The sequence below is a fragment of the Pundamilia nyererei genome, unplaced genomic scaffold (genome assembly GCF_000239375.1).
Source record: "Pundamilia nyererei isolate P.nyererei 1_Seehausen unplaced genomic scaffold, PunNye1.0 scaffold00169, whole genome shotgun sequence".
NCBI classification, from domain to species: domain Eukaryota; kingdom Metazoa; phylum Chordata; class Actinopteri; order Cichliformes; family Cichlidae; genus Pundamilia; species Pundamilia nyererei.
Window position 1 is genome coordinate 1,240,681 of NW_005187570.1, and position 12,091 is coordinate 1,252,771.

Consider the following 12,091-nt stretch of genomic DNA (forward strand, 5'->3'; position numbering starts at 1 on the left):
TTTGAACTGCCGTGAGACGCTTCTCAAGTCTCTTGCAGATTAAAACCAGGCGATTGGGTCCTTATACGAGTACTCCAGAGAAAGAATTGGAACTCACCTCAGTGGGAAGGTCCATACCAAGTACTCCTAACGACACCAACAGCTTGCAAAATCGCTGAGAGGCCCTCTTGGATCCACCAGAGCCATTGCAAAAAAGTGGAAGTGAGTGACAGCACAACCTAAAGACACCACCACCCCGACTCTTTGGTGATCTACTGGTGAAGGGAGGGCTGATTGGGTATATCCCGCCTTCTACTTCTCGCCTGTAGTCCACTCACCAGAGTAAATCGGTGTGTCTGGTCATTATGAAGATTGTTCTGTTTACCACCTTGGCCCTGCTGCTTACAGCATTAACTCTGATGCACTTAAAGGATCAAGAAGCCAACTTGCATAGAAGGACATGGACATATGACAACTCACACCTGGCTGAAGTGACACAGGACCACATCCATCCCTGGATGAACAACGCCTGGTATAGATACATATATAATCGCACAGAAGGCAAAGATTGTTATATATACTCACACATGCCTGCTAGAACACAGCATGCTACAGTACATTATATGGCAGACCTATGAACATGACTCAAGTGACATGCGCAGCAAGCTTTGCCAGTCTAGGTTATCAATATTCAGGAATTGTCCTAAACCACAGCGACCCCCTGACTATTGGATTATCGTTTTGGGCTGTTTTTAAATGCATCGACCAGCATCAACAAAGAGCAAAATCAGGAAATTGATGCCATAAGAATAACTGTTATGCAACACCGAGTTGCCCTGGACATGATCTTGGCAAAAAAGGGTGGACTGTGTGTTTTGTTTAATACAACTTGTTGTACATATATTCCAGACAATGTGCATTCTGGTAATATGACAAATAATCTACAATTACTTAGAAACGTTCAACAGGCACAGGTAACCGATTGGGCAAATTCACAAAGTAATTGGTGGGATTGGCTTATGAGCGGCTCATGGAGAACATTGATGTTTAAGGTTTTGATGTTTATTGGCCTAATACTTATCATGTTTTATATCTTTACTAGATGCATTATCCCCTGTGTAAGAGGAATGGTATCAGGAATGAGATCTCAATCTCTTGTTGCATATGTCACTGTGCCAGACGAGGAAGAAGGAGAAGACGATGAGTATGAAACTAATGTGATGAATGATTATGTTTGAATGATACACATTTTATGACGACCAGACCGAAAGCACTCACAATGTAGGGTCTGTGTCTGAAACACGTTGATGTATCTGTTTAAATTCGCTACAACAGGAGGGAATGATGAAAGATTTTTTAGTTTTGTGATTATGTTTAGTTGTAGCTTCATTTAAAGGAAGGAGAGCTTGTGAATTGGAACCACTACAGGAAAAGAGAGTGAAGCCATATGTGTAGAAGAATGCTGTGACATATGATACTACCTCCTGTGTTAACAGACAAGTTAACGGTCTCTCTCTCTTTCTCTCCTTTTATGGACATGTTTGAGTTTCTATACATACCAAGCTACCTCCTGTTTCAGCAGACAAGCGAACAGTTTTTCTCCTTTTATGGAAATGTTTTTGTATTCTGAACATGCCACTCCTACTTCCTTGAAAGATCACTTGAAGTATAAATAAAGAATGCTCTGAAAGCCCTGGGCGGTTTTTCTGTGTCACATCTGTTGTGCACACGTTGGTGCAGAGCAGATCGGACCGTGACCGCCCATGCGCATGTAAAAATAGATATCTGAGTTGTGAGTTTCTTTGCCTTCTAACAATTTTCTCCTCACAAGGGGTGAAAGGTCTTCAAGAAACTTAGAGAATTCCAGCTGCTTTCTTTCAAAGCTCCTCAGACTACCATGACCTGGATGACTGGGAACCATTTTTTCTCGTTCATTGTGTAGAGTCCCTCTGGAGTCATCCCTGTTGGAGCTTGTCAGTAGCAAAGGCCTGAAAGTACAAAAATGGCTACTGAGGAGCGCTTAAGTGCATTTGATAATCAGCACCTGGCTGGACAGCTAACATTGGCTGTAGGTCAGGAGGTATAGTCCATCTACTAATTGGAAGGTTGGTGGTTTGATCTGTGGCTGCTGCACGCTGTCAGATTCATTTCATGAGATGAAAGACAAATATGCCCGAAGTACATTTTCTTAAATTTATTAAGCAGTTAAAAGGTTCAAGTTAAAAACACCATGTCTCTTAGGTTGTTCAGGAGACCCAGAGTTGTTTTCTTGTAGGTATCACAACCCAACACCCACATTGGAAAGATAACATTTGAATGTGTGAGATTAGATAAAACATAAATGTGTTATGAGTTTATTTGAAATATAAAGTAATGAGGTTTATAAGCATTAAACATAAAAAATATATTCTAACAATGCCCAAGCATCTGTGGAAAAGACACTGATACCCATAGTTGCTCTCTGATCATTGGAATGTGTAGAAAAGTAGAATAGAAAAGTGATATATAAGAACCAGTCCATTTTCCATTTATTTGCCTAAATAAGGCTTTACTTAATTGTTTCACACTACTTCTACATTTGGATTTACTATACCTGTTAAGGACCAGATGATTTTTAAACATTTTTTGCCACTTTGGGAGCATCCATATAGTGTTTGTTGATTTTTCATCGTTTTCATATTCTGAGGAGCTTTGGGCTGCTTTCACTGAGCATATTTATCTATATCTGTTTTGTTTTTTGTTCAAAGTACCGTGTTGGAGGGCCCAGTCTTTTTTCACTTTGATGGTTGACAGCTGCACATTTTCACTCGTAATAACTGCCACTCCACGTTTCCTGTCCTTTCACTGTTGGAAGTAAGGATCGACTCTATAATATTGAACCCCACTTTCTCAGCATCAGTTACATGCTCCTGCAGCTCTTCTCCAGTAACATTGCCTGTTTTACTTTTTTGCCCAGCAAAAGTCATCACTGAAAAAGTTACAAATAATCACATCCCGTCCTATTAAGAGTTCTTCATTCCCACTGTCACAGAGTGCTCCCCATTGGAAGGTCATCTGATTGTTGCGGTTTCCTCTCTAATATTGTAGGGGTAAAGTGCTGTAAATTGGTGCTATATAAATGAAGCACAAGTTGCACAAAGTTTGAGCTTGACAGTGGAGGAATAGAGCATCAATTAGAGTTTTCAGAAGAAAGAAAATGAATAAACTGCTGTCCAGTGATATAATGTATAAGGTTTAAATGTTAAACTACAAAAATACCTTAAATGTACATTAACTGTTATGAAGCTGACCCCAACTTTAGGTGGAATTTACTTAAAATGAGGTAGTAAAGACTAATATCAGTTTTTTAGGGATTTAATTTAATGTATAGATTATGTATGTAATTTTTTAAAATATCATTATACCTTTATATACAAACGTTATGTAAAAGAAAGAAACCCTCAACTGCATATGACTAAATAGATTAAATGTGGACTATTAAACATTAAGTGAACTTGATTAGAGCAGGCAGAATGCAATAGTTAAAATGAATCAATACCTAAATCATACTAACTCTCAGAATCCTTGAAGCACAGGCAGAGGAGGAAGAGGAGTGACAGCAGCAGTAATCTTTCTTGCCAGCTGTCTGATTTCAGGGTTTTGCAACCCCTCAGCTGTGGCTCCGGTAATAAAAAGAAAAACAAAAAAAATATATAGGGAAAAAACACTGAGATTGTAGACTTGGCCAGCTCTTTCTTCCACATTTTTGGTCTTGGTTTTCCTGAGACAGGACAGTAGTGGCCCCTGTGTATCATTGAAGTAAAGACCACTGGACAAGCAAGAAGTCAACAATGGAAATGTGTGTTTTGAATGAGTCGGAAAATAATGCGTTCCCCACAGTGAGTACTGCAATCTGGTGCTTTATTTGAAGTAGTGTCTATTTAAATCTTACCATTTTAACAGGATCACAGACCGAGTGTGTCATCTCTCTGACAGGCCTGTGATAACGCACGTGCACGCACACCTGCAAACAGTGGCTTCCTATCGTATGGGGCTGCTCAGAGTAAAAGGTAAAAAGGAAGCCCTCACTTTGCTTTAAAGTTTGGTTAGAAGGCTCATTATGAGGTCATTAAAAAAGGGTAGCTAAATAAAATTAGACACATTAGATTTATGATTGTAAAAAGCAGTGTAGGCGATGACGGACACTCCAGTGTGTATAATTGAAAGGATGAGGGGGCTGCATGTCCCACCCCAATGTCAGTGCAAATCAATGTCCCCATCTCTAATAGACTCTTACACAAAATACATTTGTAAAGGCAGTTTCTTACATAATCCACTTTAGTTGTGACTTTCTATATTTCATCATAATAGAGTATGTACAACAATTTATACTCTTGGTATGCAGCTCTATTTACATTTAAGTCTAGTCACAAATATATAGAACTGTTGTGGAATGTGTACAACTACAGCCATAAAAGTCATAAATGCAAAGGCCAAATGCAGAACAAGGGCTTTCTACATATACACAGTGAAAAGAACACTGCAGTGCAAGTTTTATTTTTTTTCTATCCTGTACATGTCTGTGCTTTCTGAAACATCAGGTCACGTATCTGTACCCAGTACCCTTTACTGCTGTTTGTCAAAACAGATTTAAAAAAACTGTTATCTGCAAAAATCAATTAAATGCCCCACAATCCTGCAGACACCATCTCCAAAAGTCCTGATCAGGATTCAAGCAGTAAGCAGTCCTCATTCTCAGTGGAAGGAAGCATGAGCTGTTGCTCGTAGTACAGACTCTTGGCGTAGTTGATTTCTTGAGATATTTTGATAGCGAGGCTCTCGCTTTTCACATGGACCTACGGAAGGAGCGTCAAAGAATGAAAACACTGAAGTTGGGAAGAGACAGAACAATTTGAATGAAAACTGGTCCTATAAGCCACCAGTCACTGAAATTGGAGAACTAAATTAGACAACTTCTTACAATTTAAAATGACATGGATTTTAAAAATTCAGCTGAAGTGTATCTCATTATGTGATTGAAAAAGAATCCTAGCTCATGAAGGTTCGGGATTAAAGAAAGTTATTTTGGTCTTCTAACCCACAACTTGACCTCTGCAATGTTATCATCACATTATGTAGGTGGGGAGTACTTCTAAGACCTTGAATTTTGTATCTGCAGGCTTCCCCAAACCATTATTATAAAGTGTCAAACTCCAGTCCTGGAGGGCTGGTGTCCCCAAACGTTTACTTTTTTTGCTGCAACACACCTGAATAACATGAGTAGATCAACACTCTATAGACTTGACTGCATGCTGACAGCTCTGAAGCCCATGGGTGTCTGCCCAGAGTCAGCTGCCATAAGAGTATCATCTGTGATTTTGACCAGGGCTGTCTCACTACTGTGAAGTGACCAAAAACCAGAGTGAAAATGCTCAAACAGACGATTGTTAGGAAGGTGAGAGTAGATCTAAACAGCAAGTTTTCAAAAGAAAAGGTAAATTAGCAATTGGACACAAATTATTTAGGTTGGAAGGGTCTGCATCAGGTTTGTTGAGAGTTGGAATTATCACAGCTGTTTTAAGAGGTAAAGGAAAAAAGCAGAGATTAGGGAAGAATGAATAATGTCTGCTATTAAAGGAAAGAGTAAGGATAAGTAGGATTTAGCCTCCTAAGTGGGAAGTGGGTCAAATTCCACCCAGCAGAGTACATAAAGGAGACACTGGGTTTTTAAAGGAGCAAAAATATCCATAAGACTGGAGTCCATAATTGCAGTGAGACACCAGTTCATCAGGAGTAGATAAATTGTCTCTGCTAGGAAGACTCAATTAAATGGGAGAAAGCAGTTATATCAATGTTCTTGATATTATGATAATCGAAATGGGAAAATTAGCTTTCTTCAGGCGGTGGATGTGCTCAGGACCCAGGACACACTGGATTGGGAATGAAGTGTTTTTTCCCAGATAAGGTGGAGAAGGTGGCTCACTGCTTTTTCAGTAACTTATCTTTCTTGTAGAAATGTGCTCCAAATAAAGAACTTTGTGTTGACAAGATTGTTAATTAATTGTTTACAAATCAATTGTCTGTATGGACAGCAATTTCCCCCCCCCAAAAAAGTGCACATGTAAAACTGTGGTGTTAAGCAATGCGGTTGAAAAATTTGGGTGCACCTAACTTTTGTGCTGGTGCGCAAAAAGTACACTGGTGCGCAAAGTGCTCACCAGTGCAACCGTGGCAAAAAGTTTGTCTAGAGCCCTGTATATGAGTGTTTCTTAGTTTTAAATTGGTCTATTAGTCTCATTTTTCCCACTTGCTTAGTCGATTTAGGAAATTAGTCGGCAGGAACATCCCTACTTGTGATGACACATGATCAGAGGGTAAGCACCAGACACTTACATGGCTACTAAGATGAAGTTATATTCTTAGTTACCAAACATACTGCAGAAGATGTTCAAAGGGAAATTAGGAGTCTCTTTTTCTGCAGTAAACCATATTGATGGGTGTAGTTGTTTGAGTATCACACAGGACACAAAATAAAAAACATAGTGGATTGGTTTCTTCTTCTGTGAATGAATCTGTGTCTGGCTTTTATTTGTCCTGCTTGGTCTAATGCAAACTATCTGCTTAAAGAGAAATGAGACAGTATTTTTGTCTAATTTGAATCAATCAAAACCACTGGAACAATCCAAAAATGTCACAGAAAACTCACCATGGGCTTCTGGTGGGAAGGACCGGGAATTGCCACACCACTGCTAGTATTCTCAGCCTTCTTGGTGAGTTGCACATATACCTTCCCATGATCCTTAGATACCAGACAGTGGTAGAGGTCATCGTATTTGACCTCCAGAATGATGGCCTCACGATCCACGAAGTCACCTGGCTTCAGGAAGTAGACAACTTTCGAGGAGATGAGTACGCAGTACGTGTCGATGGGCTCAACAGCAATGAAGCTGTAGGAAATAAAACATTAAGCTTTGCTGAAACTGCAGGCAATCAACTGTAAGAACACACAATGAACTGAGTTACACTCACAACTCGGAGTGAATGTTGTCTGTGAGGTGGAACAGTTGCTCCTGACCGTCCGCCTGTGTGGCTGAGTATCGAGGCAGCAGACCCTGGGGTCCCTTACAGCAGCGGGGCTTCCTCACACGCTGCACAGTGAGCCTGAACGACATAGCAGCAGAATGTAAACACTTCCAAGAACAAGAACGATTCAGGATATTTCAGTTCTAAGAACATTAGACAAAAATGAAGCTGTGCCTTAGGGTCGGGGAACGGGTCCTGACTGTCAATTGTGCTTATGCGCCGAATGGGCAGGGTGCTTGAGGGGGCTCCACCTGAGGACTCTTTTGTCCTACTGGGAGACTTCAACGCTCATGTAGGCAACGACAGTGACCTGGAGCATCGTGATTGGGCAGAACAGCCTCCCGGATCTAAACCAGAGTGGTGTTTTGTTGTTGGACTTCTGTGCAAATCACAGTTTGTCCATAACAAACACCATGTTTGAATATAAGGGTGTCCATAAGTGCACGCAGCTGCCCTAGGTCGCAGGTTGATGATTGATTTTGTAATCATATCACCAGACCTGCAGCCATATGTTCTGGACACTCGGGTAAGGAGAAGGGCTGAGCTGTCAGCTAATCAACACCTGGTGGTGAGTTGGATCAGGTGGCGGGGGAGGATGCTGGACAGACCTGGCACACATAAAACGTACGCCTGCTGCCAGGTCTATGGCAGAACTTCAACAGCATTCTGAGGGAGACTGGAGACGTTGAGGTGTAAATTTGATCCAGGAAGTTATGGCCGCACATTGGAAAGTCTACATGCTGGTAATACTTAGCAGGAATTTCTTCTTGATTCTCAGCAGGGCTGAAGATTGGCTCCCACATACCGATGGACCATTAACAACTGACATATGAAATGATCTTGCGTGCCAGATATAATTGTATCGCTGACCGTAGGTTTGGCCCCCCTGGTCTAAATGGTTCAGAGAAGGCTTGGGAGAAACTGCTGTGGTCAGATGAAACCAAAAAAAACAACTTTCTGACATCAACTAACCCATTTAAACCTGAACAAGAACCTCCCTCCCTCAACTAGAACAGTGAAGACCGATCGTGGATGAGTCTTCCACCATGGCAATGACTCAAAACATACCACCAAGGCAACAAAGGAGTAGCTAAAGAAGAAGCACACTGTAAGAGGCCATAAGAAGATCATTTGTAACCTCCACTAAAGCTGTTTCTGTGCTGTGATGAGTTTTGAAACCTGACTGAAACTGTTTGAATAAACCATTCCCCTGCAGATGATCTGTTAGCTGTTTTACAGCTACTATTTCAACCATTTTTAAGATAACAGGAAAGTTGGAGATTGTCTTTAATTAGAGAGTCTATAATTAGCTAAGACAGATGTGTAAAGCGATGGCTTTTGAGTAGTGGTTTAATCACTGCTAGCTTGAAGGTCTGTGGTACCGAGGTCATTAATAGAGATAGGCATGTTTAAGAGTGAAAGATTGTAGGATGGCAGGACTTCATTGAGCAGTCTTGTAGGAATATGGTCTAAAACACATGTTGATGTTTTGGAATTACTGAAGTAATAATTACTGAGGTTGGAGAAAAAGAGTCTAAATAAACTTCAGTGATACTGAAAGCTGTACTGCGCTGAAGAGAAATCTAAGGTTGCTATTATTTTTTTTTCAATCAGTGATGAACAGTAAGATGTTCTAGCTTCACAGGGAGCTTTTTTATAGAGTAACAAAGTATTTCAAAGTATCTTCAGGCTAAATGTAGATTGCACATTTCAGTTACATCTTTCCTTTTCAGAGGAGCCACAGTATCCAGACTTGTATGCACCAAACATGTAATACATTTAATAAGATAATTGATGTCTGGGGGCATAGAGTTTAAGTAGCTGCTCTGCACTGTGTGGGCACAAGGCATTGAAGGAGATAGTGGATAGTGGAGGAATAATATCCTTAAACTTACTTTCACCACTATCAGAAAAACATCTACTGAAATGAAGAGTATTCCCCACCGCAGAGTGGCCTAATCTGCTTGGAGAGAATCCACGTGTGCACATGGTCAAAATATAAGCTGGTGCATGTTCAGGTTGAGGTTATATAATAAAACTGACTTTAACAAAATAAAAGAATGTTTTGGATTCGAATACTACAGAGAACAGACTTAACCCACCTATGATTACTTAGACTAGCCATATCACGGACTGTCTGGGCTGTCTCTGATGCAAAGTCCAGAGCTCCAGCCACCGGTTTGGTCACAGTACCAACAAGGCCTTTACCCAGGCCAGAGAAGAAGCCACCGACCCCACCCTCCGTCTTCACACCCTCCACTGTGGAAGTGATGATGCTTGTCATGCCTCCAATGATACCTGAGAGAGGACAGAACGTGTATTTAAAAGGATGTACAAACTTCAAAAATGCTAGCTTCAAGGGGAGCAGGCAGTGGGTCTTTAGTTTAATGTAGGCAATCCGTAACTTTGATATTTCATGTGAGTAATGTTTCTGGTATGTTGTTCTGAGGCTCTTGGATGAGTCGTTGCTGCGCTGTGTAAGTTTGGTTGCCCAGCTACTCTTGGGAAGGTTCACTACTGTTCCATATTTTCGCCCTTTGTGGATGTCAGAGGTTGTGTGTGGAGGCGTGGAAGAGATGACCCAAACGCAAGACTCATGGTGCAGAAATGATGAGGATTTATTGGAGTGGGTGAATGAACAACGCAGGAACGGCAGAACTGACTAGCTGACTGAAAGACTGAGTGGCTGGCTAAATAACTGAGCACTAACGGGAACGACGACATAACATCAATGACATGACAAAAAACTGGTGAAACCGAGGAACTTAAATACACAGGTTGAATGATGACAATGATTGGAAACAGGTGAGTACAGAGCTGAACATAATCTGACTAATGACACGGGAGACAAGCTGACACGAGGAAAAAACAGGAAGTGAGAACATTAATGTGGCGAACTAAACTGAACATGAGCAAACTGAAATCACTGGGTCAACGACCCAGGAACCCTGACAGTGGATAATAGTTAAAAAATTCCTTGCTCCATTAAACAGCACTTTTCAACTTTTCAAAATTTCCATAGGGGGCTAATAATTCTGTCATCTGAAGATCAGCTCAAATTATGTAAAAATCAATTCTGAAACATCACTTATTCCAAAGGGCTCAAATATTTTCTATTAACAATTATCATTTTAGTGTCATCTTTCATTCAGTAATCTGTATTGTTTGATCTTAAATCTTTTGTTTCAACAATAATTTGTTCTCCCCACCACTTTTTTTTTTTTTTTTTAGCATTTTAGCATACGGACAACAGAGTTTACATAAATTACATTTTTAAGGGTTTGGGAGGTTCTTCATTCAGACACTAATTAAATGAATCTTTTATCAACTAGTGGTAGCATTAACCAGACAAAGAAGAGTTTTGAAGTTGTACCGTGAGCCAATCCATGAATCCCTGCTACCAGGTGCTCTCCACTGGTGGCTCCGTGGTATCTGATGTACTCGCGTTCATTCTGGTGCCGATTGTCCATAGTCTTTCCCAGCCCATCTGATAAAGTCCCTGCAAACTGACAAACAAAGTAGAGTCCCACCACACTGTAAATGGACTGGTTCTATGCACCATTTCTGCAAAGAGTGTGGCGCAGGTGCCGTTTCAGGTCATCTCCAGAAAGACATACTGATCGACCAGGGCACATCGTTCATGTCTCGCACAAGTGAAATGTCACAGCTTTCTGCGTAGCCCATGCCCTGGGTTGACGAGCTCACGGACCGGTTAGGCACTGCTCACTTTTTTTTACAACACTGGATTTAACCAAGGAATACTGGCACATTCCCTTGTCTCTGCAGTCTAAGGAAAAAAATGGCCTTCTCTACTCCATATGGTTTGTACAAATTTTTCACACCTCCTTTTGGCTTGTTCGGAGCCCCAGCCACTTTCCAACAGCTCATGAACCAGGTGCTACGTCCACAAGGTGAATATGCTGCCACCGAATTTGAATCATCCACAGTGACACCTGGGCAGAGCTTGATTAAATGATTAAATCATTTCAGATTTAATCTACTATAATCTTAGAATATTTAATCAACAAAAACGAATTAAAAGAATTTAGATGCCTAAATTATGACTAAAACTAAATGACGATTTGCTGTCATTGGCTGGACATTATACACCCAAACAACAAAACTTACTTAACTCTTCTAATGTCTATGTATATATTTGAGGCTTTATGTATATTTTTGATCATGTGTGGAGTTGCAGAAAATCCTAAATAAATTTGAAGTTGTGTACCCGAATCTTGTTTTTTTTTAATCTCACTAGAGATGCTGCACAATCATTCTAACCTGGAAAAAGAAAGTTAAAAGAAATGATTAAAAGATGACATTCATACCTAATGACCAGGGTATATAAACTATATAAAAATATCACACAAATACAGAATTCCCTGAATTTTGGGGGTGAATAAAGTTTATCTGATTTTAACCAAACCTAAAAAGTGAGAGGCACCGTGAAACAAACCTAAGATATACATACCTTGGCTGCAGAGTTGGACACACCGTGGGTTACACTGCGTATGAGACCACCCACATTGCCATGTTTGAAGAGTTCAGTCATGCCCTCAGAGACGTCATTTAGGAGGCCCATGGGGTTCCCCAGGAAGTCCACAGACCCAAGTATCTGAGCCGCTTGACTGATGAGCTCCTACATAAAGACAACACTGCACTGTAAGGCTCTGACACAAGCTACACTGTCTACCACAGCACATGACATAGTTGTCTATGTGATAACTTATAGTGGATTTAAAAACATTTTTTTATAAACACTTTAACAGCTTAGAATTGTTGCAGTTTTAATTTTTTATATATTTTTTGTTGTTCTACTAAATTCTTCTAAATGAAATCTCTGTTGACATGTAGTACTGTGCAAAATTCCTGAGCCCACCACATTTCTTTATAGTTTGCTATGAAAATGGGATATAATAGCTGCAGCCTTTCATTGAAATATAAATATAAATATATATATATAAATATATATATACATATATACATATATATACATATATATACACACATATATATACATATATACATATATATATACACACACATATAT

At 40.1% G+C, this 12,091-nt stretch overlaps 1 protein-coding gene across 6 annotated transcripts in view; it reads right to left on the minus strand.

Annotated features, from left to right (window-relative positions):
- Nucleotides 1–3,509: 3,509 nt before the first annotated feature.
- The window catches only part of vps13d (vacuolar protein sorting 13 homolog D), a 79,733-nt gene continuing 71,151 nt past the window's right edge, over nt 3,510–12,091 (minus strand). For 5 of the 6 annotated variants that reach the window (XM_013914055.1, XM_013914060.1, XM_013914058.1 and 2 more), the window contains 6 exons: nt 11,513–11,680; nt 10,415–10,547; nt 9,144–9,339; nt 6,988–7,119; nt 6,665–6,905; nt 3,511–4,814 (listed from right to left, as the gene is read on the minus strand). In XM_013914055.1, coding sequence (XP_013769509.1) covers nt 4,683–4,814; nt 6,665–6,905; nt 6,988–7,119; nt 9,144–9,339; nt 10,415–10,547; nt 11,513–11,680 — 1,002 coding nt within the window. In that variant the 3' untranslated portion in view covers nt 3,511–4,682. Of the gene's footprint in view, nt 4,815–6,664; nt 6,906–6,987; nt 7,120–9,143; nt 9,340–10,414; nt 10,548–11,512; nt 11,681–12,091 lie in introns of all 6 variants that reach the window. The other variant, XM_013914056.1, reaches the window with a different exon arrangement.